The 9558-nt window shown below is 42.1% G+C and overlaps 1 protein-coding gene across 2 annotated transcripts; it reads left to right on the top strand.

The window, feature by feature from the left end:
* Window positions 1–1225: 1225 nt before the first annotated feature.
* Window positions 1226–9118, top strand: LOC124463928 (eukaryotic translation initiation factor 5A-1-like). Of its 2 annotated transcripts, XM_047015759.1 has the most exons (5): window positions 1232–1693; window positions 2049–2223; window positions 2947–3051; window positions 8391–8522; window positions 8705–9118. In XM_047015759.1, exons 2-5 carry the CDS (start codon window positions 2062–2064, stop codon window positions 8765–8767), a joined length of 462 nt encoding a protein of 153 aa, XP_046871715.1. In that variant the 5' UTR covers window positions 1232–1693; window positions 2049–2061; the 3' UTR covers window positions 8768–9118. The 2 variants fall into 2 exon arrangements, with proteins under 2 accessions (XP_046871724.1, XP_046871715.1); XM_047015768.1 differs by lacking the exons at window positions 8391–8522; window positions 8705–9118 and adding an exon at window positions 8043–8311 and having other exon boundaries at window positions 1226–1693.
* The last annotated feature ends 440 nt before the right edge of the window (window positions 9119–9558 follow it).

Raw genomic sequence — 9558 nt, 5'->3', positions numbered from 1 at the left:
CTAGGGAGTGGGGCGGGATGTGACATTACAAGCCAAAACCATGGTTGCAAAGTGTGGACAGGTGGCTGTCAATGTTTAACCCAGAGGAAATTGAATAAACCAACGATCTCTCCCTTTCTCTCTCTCTCTCCCCCCCCCACCTCCTCCCACGTCCCTTTCAGTTTTTTCCACCAGAGCAAAATTAACTAATGGATGCTTGTGTCAACTGACACTCCTGTCTTTATCTGTTATCTCTTTATGTCAACTGTGCAGCCAACACAGCATGCACCCTCACAAATCTACTGAAGCCTACATTTTCACCTGAAATTGACATTCACTTCTCTGTCTACACTAAGCTCTTGTTTGAACATGTTTGGCTTTTATTTTTTAATTTTTTATATATAGAGACAATGAGGTATGGTAAAGGCAGGGAGACAGCAGTGAGAGGGGAGACCAAGCAGGAAATAGCCCTTGGCTGGAATCAATCCTGAGTCCCTGTGGTAAGGCCTAGACCGATGTGCTACGCGCTTTACTCACTTGGATAATTCACTTGGATGTCCCCTGTAAACACATACACTGTGTCTGATCTGAAGAGTTAGGGCCAACCAGTCAGGTAGCAAACCTCAGTTTGCATAATAGAATTATAGGCTTGTGGCCAAATTCTTACCAACCCCTTACAATTTCCCCATACATTAAAAAACCTGAATCTTCGCTGCACCTTAGCTCTCATTCTGTTTAGACCTGGGGGAATAGCAGACCCTAGTGGTTCCTACCATAACTGCACGTCCCACTCCTGTCCTGCAGGCAGCACACCGTTATAAATAGTCTGGTACGTTGATGAGACAGTGGTGATTTGAAAATAAATAAATAATTCAAATTCATACGTTATTATCTTCTGATGCCCTATTATTTTGTAGGTGGAGATCCAGGTAAACTATAAGGCCGTTCAACAGCCTTGCCTACCCAAATTAGTCGTTTGATATCAGACACAATCCAGACCATTCATATGCTTTTGTCCACAGGACTCTAAACAAGTGAGTGAATCAATCAATGGATGAGTGAATGACCGGAATGGCTCGAGGTCCCTGAAGTTATGAAAGCATCCCCCTCCATCGCCTCCCACCTCCCTCCTCCATCTCTCTCATCCGTGAGACGTGAAACCAGCTAATGGTACTACTGCAGTGCCGAAACTCCGCGCAAGCGCTCTACCGTCATATCTTTGTTGCAAGGTAAGACTGAACTTTTTCAATGCAGTTGATGATGAACATAATTGATTAGTGCGTGTTGTCAAATCCATACACGAACGTTGGAAAATCGTAAGATAGCATTTGAAGGTATATATTTGCACATAGCTAAGTTAATGTATAGCTTGCTTGCTAGCTGGCCTGTCGGCTTTCTATGGGTGTGGAGGGAGGGTGGTGCTGAAGTGCCCGGGAGAGTGAGACTAGAGGAGAACCGGACGAGGCCCATGCTGTTCGCACTTTACGTACTTATTAAAAGTTGTCATCTAGCTATAGCATCTACTGCTGGCTATCTCGAGCTGTCAACCCAACTAGCTTGTTAGTTAGCTAGATGCAAAGAATCTTCTCAACGTATTTAATCTTTTCGCTAATAGTAGGCTAGCTGTACTATACAGTATAACGGTCTGTCAGGCAATGTTTTTCTAGCACGACAAAGGATCTCAGCTGAGCTAGCTCTAGCTAGTCGGGAAATGGTAAATACACTATTTATTTGTTACTGCACACAATCGCTTTGTTTACAAATGTCAACACGAAAAAGTTGGCCAGTTAGACTTGCTGCAAGAAATACTGAAAGCTACGCCATAACTTTTTATCTGTTTAGGCTAAATATATAGGCTTGTCACGATGAAAGTGCTGAATGTTTGTTTTGGTCTTGCAGCAGCAGTAGGCAGCAGCAGCAGTTTGTGTTGTCCATCATCCACCTATTAGCGTAGCAAGCTAACGGACCACTGCCATTGAAAACTACACTGTCCATTTAGGTAGAGGTCCTGGTCGCTAAAACATTTAAGTATTATGATTATGACAATTTGGTGTTGTCCCTGCTTATAGCTAGCAAGTAACCATGGCAGACACAGACTTCACCAGTGGAGATGCGGGGGCTTCTGCTACTTATCCGCTGCAATGCTCGGCACTGAGGAAGAACGGCCATGTCATGCTGAAGGGACGACCCTGCAAGATAGTTGACATGTCCACTTCCAAGACAGGCAAACACGGGCACGCCAAGGTAACTGTGTGGTAGTGTAGGATAACTGTTATGACTCCAGTCACATGGAGCGCTCCATGAATAGCGCGCAGGTTATCATCCTGTCATCATCAGCCCCAATTAGCGGAAGAGGAGATGCGCACCTCCTGTTTGTAAAATATAATGCCAACCTGTCCATCTTCTCTAATTGTTAGTCTGCCTAATTTCCCCATTCCCATGTCCTTCAAACAGATACAAATGTGGCAGAAGTTCCTTTAAATGGTGAAATAAAAAATTATTGCATATACAGTAACAAAGTAACACCAAAGTTACAGTTCAGCTCTACAGCAAACAAGACCTGCCATTTAGTAGGGGTGTAACAATATATAGTGTAACAATATATCGCGATATAAAATGTTTACAAGATGTATCGTAGAGTTATGGCAGTATTTTTACAATATGACGTCCGTTTGATCCTTTGGTTGAGTAACCTACTCTGCACCTGCATCATGCGTGCATTCATTGCATTTACAGAAATCGCTTGAACGGAGTAAACTAAATTGTATGTACAACAAAGACAATTATTTAAAATGTTTAGTGTTTTGGAAATAAATCTGTTAAGTGAATTTCAGTTCAATTTAAAATGTTGTTCATATATCGTGATACATATTGAATTGTACACCCAGTTTTGTGATACGTATCGAATCGGGAGCTGAGTGTATCATTACACCCCTATCATCCAGTCATGCTATGTCTGTTCTCCAGGTTCACCTTGTAGGACTTGACATCTTCACCAACAAGAAGTATGAGGACATCTGCCCCTCCACCCACAACATGGAGGTCCCTCACATTAAGAGGCTGGACTACCAAGTAAGGGTTAAAAAGGGATAGTATACTCCCGTAAAGTTTCCAGAAATATTCAGGAATCGCAAAATGTTTGTCTCAAAACTATTATTTTATCTTATTTCATTCATCTGACATTAACTCCAAAAGCAAAGTATTAAATAGAGATGTGACAAAATGTAGATTATAACAGTATACTGAATTGGAATATTATGGTTTTTCTTTTTTCTTTTTTGGCTTGCAGCACAGTGAAAAGAGCCCCATCTAGACATGGGCCAGTAGCAGCTTTTGACGGTATGATAACCTTGAGAAAAAATACCACGGTTTAACTGTATCACGGTATTGCGATTACAGCTTTAAAATATTTTTTTGAACACAATATGTTTTATTTTTAAGCAACATATAAAATAGTTTGAACACCAGTTAACATGTCAAATTGAATAGTTCAATTCTAAGAAGTTTTTCTTTTTTACTAAAAAGAACAATACATAAATATTGTTTTAATTGAACTTCTACACACACAGACAGTGGAAGACCTACAGTATACTTAGTATACAAGTATATACGTGAAACCAGCTAAATGTAGGCCCTAATTCTTGAACTAAATTGCAGACATTTAGTGGCAGGGCTCTCAGGTTTTATCAAAAGTTTGGCGTGAGATTACCATACCATGTTTCTTATTGTCTGGTTTTTAACTCTGTATAACTCGAGATAACTATCAACTTTGCATAACTCTGCGCTTCTCAGAGTGAGAAATTGTTGAAATGGGTGAGTCTTAAAGCAAATGCATGAGATTTGAGAGAACTGTAGTAGGCCAATCTGCTCTTCCCCAGAAAAATATTTTTCTATGGCTCTGGTGTAACGTAGGCTAACGTTAAACTAGCTAATGCTAACTAGTTAATTAGCATGCCAATAGTACCGTTCAAAGTGAATTTCACCAGTGCTAAACACGCTAACTATGTGTACTGTGAATGGATACATTCCAGTAGACTGGAGGAGGATCTACAGTTACATTGCTATTTCACAGATATAGTTAATAAATTGACCACAACTAAAGTCTGGATAAGAGCGTCTGCTAAATGACTAAATGTAAAGTCAAACCATCCATGTAAAAGATTCTTCTTGTTAGATATCCAAACCCTGGAGATGAAGGCACAGTATGTGTCTTTCTCAAGTACTGGAGTCTGTTTGGGGTAGGTAGGGACTTTGTTGGTCCCAAAAAAGAAAATGCGGTTTTGGACGATTAGTGTATTATTTATTTTTAGTGTTGTTGTTATCGGTCTGATAAGAACATTTGGCTAATAAATTAAAGACGATAAATTATGGATTATTTTCACCAGTTGAACTATTTTTTCTTTATATAAAATAAATTCTGCCATAGGTATGTATGGAATCTCTGTTCATTTTGGTAAAAGAAAGATCTAGATGTTGTATGCAGTTAAGGTTTTAATGAAAGCAGTTGTCTACTGTATTTACATTTATGCATTTATCAGACACTTTTATCCAAAGCGACTTCCAAGACAGAGTTTTACAAAAGTGCATAGGTCACTGATTATAACAATGAGATAGCCCCAAACATTGTGGGTAGCCAAACATGAAGCATACATTGTGAGACCAAATAAGTCCCAAAGAGCATGTAGTTAGACAAGTTACAATTAAACAGCAAGAACCCTTAAAAGTGCAAGAGTGTACCTGTGGAAAAAGCAAGCAACAATAATATATTTCACAGCGAGTACAATAATTGTATAGGTGTACATGAATGTGTGGGTGCATGCACGCAAGCACATCCACTGAAAACTAACAAAGCTACAGCCCTAAACAGCTAACATGGATGTGTTTCTTACATGATTGGGACACTACCAATAGAATATTGATGTGGGTTTCACTCCTGAGAAAAACTGATTTTTTGATTTCCATACACAGTGAAGCTGAATTGGTATAAGGACCTAATGATACAAACATCATTATTGTTTATCTGTTTCATTAAAGGAGACATGTAATGCTGTTTTTGGATGCTTTTATATAGGCCTTAGTGGTCCCCTAATACTGTATCTGAAGTCTCTTTCCCGAAATTCAGCCATGGTGCAGAATTATAGCCACTACGAGTAGTCCCACAATGAGCTTTCCTCAGAACGCGCTGTTTTGGTGTCTGTAGCTTTAAATGCTAATGAGGAGGAGAGGGGCGGCAACATGCGCTAATGTTTACAACGGATGTATCGCAATGGCTCGTAGCCCCCGTTGCTGTAAGATGCCTCAAATTGAGTCATTCTCATCTGATCACCCTGGTTTGCAGAGGTGCACACTCCTAGTCATTTCAATGAAGAGAAAGGCGGATATCGCGCGCCATAACAGCAGAACGGTTATCCAAATAACAAAGAAGTGCACAACACTGGCGTTGCAGCGTTTGTATTCACACACATAGCCTACTTGATGCCATCTATCTTTACATAAGCAACAGTAACTCAGCTGTTAGCTGCAGAGCTAATGTTACAGCCACATTCTAAGGGTAGCAAGCTAGGTAACCATATACAGTAAAGCAACAAAATGATATAGCGTTAGTTAGCTTACTTGTCCAAGGTTTGTAGCTTGACCAAGGAGAGTTAGTAATGATCCAGAATTTTATTTCAGCAAGGCCAGTTTTGTATTGGCTCAAGTTGAGGAAACAGTAGAGGCTGAAATGTTTGGCGCAGACATACAAAACTTTGTGAAGTTGTGTCGGCGCAATTCAGCGAAAATCAAATTAAGATACTGGTTGTGCAGAAGCTTGGATGAAGGAACTTCATCCAAGCAATGAGCAACTGTTATGCTTCGTTTGTTTGCTCTCCAGGAAAAAACGATATCGCACTCGCCCTTGCACGGTGGCAGCTCAGTTTCTCATGGGCGGGCCAGATGATCTGAGCGGGCAAAGCAGAGAGGGGAGGTAACCTTTCTCGTATCTACGTCACTTGGAGGAGATTTTCAAACAGAGCGTTTGAGCCTTCATTTTGTCAAAGGCGGAGAAGAACACGCAGGGCTTGGTTTACACTTATCGAAAATTCTAGCCGTTGGGGGACCAAAGGCAGGCTAGGGGAACTCATATTAATGTTAAATAACCTCATAAAATGAAGTTTTCATGACATGTCTCCTTTAAATATTAAATGCCAATCTCTTTTAGAGGCACTGTGCGAATGTAAAAATTAAAATTAATTTTATAAAGGTTTTTTCCTTCGTTGCGCATTGTTGCTTGTAGGTAACAAACCTACACGAAAAGGATAATTGACAGCCACTGTCTTGTTTTTTCAGTACAAATGTTTCCATTTATTTAGTACTTTATTAAGTACTTTCATAAAATGTGATAAACACATTGAAAAAAATATGAATCTTCAATAAAATTTATTTTTTTCCATTTTGTACCGTTATTGCATGTTGTTGCCCCAAAGTAACATACTCACCTGTACCTCACCCCCACAAAATAGAGAGCCCAACAAGAGCAACAAGTCTCTAAATAAGAGTCATTGTGATCCTTGAGGAAACTAACATCAGGTCCAGCCAATCATTCCTAAGTGCCGTTGTACTCCCGGAACAAGTGCGTCTTGATAAAGTAAATTCCTTGTCTGTGCAAACTTTCATGGCGAATAAATCCTTTCTGATTCTGAATCTGATTCTGATCACGTGATTCTCCTGCGCAGATTTCACCTGATTTGTACTAGTGAATATACCGCTGTTTCGTCTCTGTCTCGCTCACTCACCCTTGCACCAACCCATCTCTTCTTCTTGGCTGTTTATGATCACCAGGTCTCCTCCTTTAGATATACAGTCAGCTCTGCTATCTTGCCAAGTCTTTGTTACATTGGAGACGATGTAACAGCTGGAGCCAAACCCCTTCCATTCACTGTTGCTCTCTGTTTGACAACAAACACAACAGGACATGACTCAAAGTAAAAGCAACAATTTGCTCCACTTTATATTTGAAGGTTACAGTCAGTGTGATAAAGCTCACTGTTGTTTTTCATTACTGCTGTAGCACCCTTTCCTTAATATTACCAAGTAACTGAATGAAATTGCATGAACATTTTTGACAAATTAACTACAGACCACAATGCTGCCTCTTAAGGTAATCTCTTTCCGTTTTCAGCTGGTCTCTCCGTCTACAGCTGGTCTCTCTCTGCCCTCAGTTGGTTTTTCTCAGTCATTAGCTGGTCTCTCTCAGCCCTCAGCTGGTTTCCCTCGGTCATCAGCTGGTCCATCTTTATTACAAACCTAGGAATTTGCGCTTGAGTTCGAAAGGACTCATGGATTTACTGGATGCTCATGATTTACTGTGTAACCGTTAACCGACAATATGTATGTTCACCGGTTTCCAATTTATCCGGCTACCAGATTTACCTGGTGGGGTTTTTGTACTTTTAAATTCTGTCTCGTAACAAAACGTAACTGTGCTAGCTAGCTAGCCCTGTTGGCGGTACAGTACACGACTGGTTTCCCTGAATCCCCAGGGGCATACTGTGACATTGAATCTTTCACCCTGAATAAAATACAAAAAAATATATCATGCTTAATAAAGCTAGCATATTGGATTTCTTGCATCATGTGTGTTAAAGTTGTTTCATCTATATTGTGAGACTGCGTTGCACACTATTAGTGGCGTTCGCATCTGATCACATACTACTGCAACATTTAATCGTTCACTCTGATTAAAATACAGCCAAAACTAGTGTGTAAAGTAGATAACATCATGCTTCATCTAGCCAGCGTATCATATTTGTGTAATTAATCATACCTCACTGAATACCAAACTGATTTTCATCCCTTTTTTTTGCTGCAAAGGTCATACATGTAGCTGTGATACAGGACATTATTTATCTTTTTCTATTCACAAAATACAACCAATAGTACGGTAATGTTAAATCTTACTTGTGAAAAGTAATCCGCCGAGCCCTGTTTGTGATGGTCCGCCGATTTGAGCTGGAATATGCTGCACATGTTGAACATCACAGATGGCTACCTAAATCTGATGATGTCATATACTGTTGGCCTAGCTGTTGAACATCACAGACGACTACTTGAGGCTGAGGATGTCATCTCCTGTTGTCCTAGCTGTTGAACATCTCAGATGGCTACCTGAGTCTGATGATGTCTTATCCTGTTGTCCTAGCTGTTGAACATCACAGACGACTACTTGAGGCTGAGGATGTCATCTCCTGTTGTCCTAGCTGTTGAACATCTCAGATGGGTACCTGAGTCTGATGATGTCATATCCTGTTGGCCTAGTTGTCTAACATCTCAGATGGGTACCTGAGTCTGATAATGTCTTATCCTGTTGTCCTAGCTGTTGAACATCACAGATGGCTACCTGAGTCTGATGATGTCATATCCTGTTGTCCTAGCTGTTGAACATCACAGATGGCTACCTGAGTCTGATGAGCACCAACGGGGATGTCAGAGAGGACCTCAAGCTGCCCGAGAGCGACCTGGGCAAGGAGATCGAGAAGAAATTCGATGCCTCCGAGGACATATTGGTGAGTGTGTGTTTGTATGGGTGTGTGTGTTGTGTGAAAGTTTGTGTATGTGTGTTTTTCTGTGTGTGACTTTGTGTATGTGTGTTTGCGTGGGGTGGCGTTCGACTAGGCGCTTGTGTACCGTGATTGTGTGTGTGGGCGGTGGCATGTGGACCCACGCCGTCGTCTCTCCTGTCTCTCAGATCACTGTGCTCAGCGCCATCGATGAGGAGTGTGCTGTTGGGATCAAGGCCGCAAACAAGTAACCCGGGGCAACCACCGTTCACCCTCCCCCCAGACCTATCCTCCCTGTTGGGTCTGGAACCTCACCAAAGCCAATGGCCTTCATCCCCCACGTCCACTTATATCAGCGCTGGTCGCCCCGCACATGGAACCGGACCGGTCTGACTGGAGCTCCTCACTCGTTGCTGACTGGCATTTTCCTGGATCACTGAAGTTCTCCTCTCTAGACTCTGACCCCTGGGGGATCTTTCCTCTGGAGGATCTCTGTCCTGGAGAATCTCTCTCCTGAAGGATCTCCCTCCTGGAGGATCTCTCTCCTGAAGGATCTCTTTCCTGGGTGATCTCTCTGCTGGGTGATCTCTCTCCTGGAGGATCTCTCTCCTGGGTGATCTCTCTCCTGGAGGATCTCTCTCCTGGAGGATCTCTCCTGGAGGATCTCTCCTGGGTGATCTCTCTCCTGGAGGATCTCTCTCCTGGAGGATCTCTCTCCTGGGTGATCTCTCTACTGTAAGATCTCTCTCCTGGAGGATCTCTCCTCTGGAGGCTCTCTCTCCTGAAGGATCTCTCTCCTGGGTGGTCTCTCTCCTGGAGGATCTCTTCTGGGTGATCTCTCCTCTGGAGGATCTTTCTCCTGAAGGATCTCCCTCCTGGAGGATCTCTCATCTGGAGAATCTCTCTTCTGGATGATCTCTCTCCTGGGTAATCTCTCTCATGGGATATATCTCCTCTGGGGGGTTTGTCCACTGAAGGTATCTCCCCAGGGAGGTCTCTCCCCTGGATGGTCTCTCCCCTGGGGGTCTGTCCCCTAAAGGTA

The sequence above is a fragment of the Hypomesus transpacificus genome, chromosome 3, assembly GCF_021917145.1.
Source record: "Hypomesus transpacificus isolate Combined female chromosome 3, fHypTra1, whole genome shotgun sequence".
Lineage (NCBI taxonomy): Eukaryota > Metazoa > Chordata > Actinopteri > Osmeriformes > Osmeridae > Hypomesus > Hypomesus transpacificus.
This window is presented reverse-complemented; position numbering and strand designations above follow the sequence as displayed.

Excerpts from the sequence above, each read along its gene's own strand:
- LOC124463928 (XM_047015759.1), top strand. The coding sequence starts at position 2,062 with ATGGCAGACACAGACTTCACCAGTGGAGATGCGGGGGCTTCTGCTACT. Across the intron at positions 3,052-8,390 it reads TTAAGAGGCTGGACTACCAA|CTGTTGAACATCACAGATGG; the intron begins GTAAGGGTTAAA and ends CTGTTGTCCTAG. Across the intron at positions 8,523-8,704 it reads ATGCCTCCGAGGACATATTG|ATCACTGTGCTCAGCGCCAT; the intron begins GTGAGTGTGTGT and ends CCTGTCTCTCAG.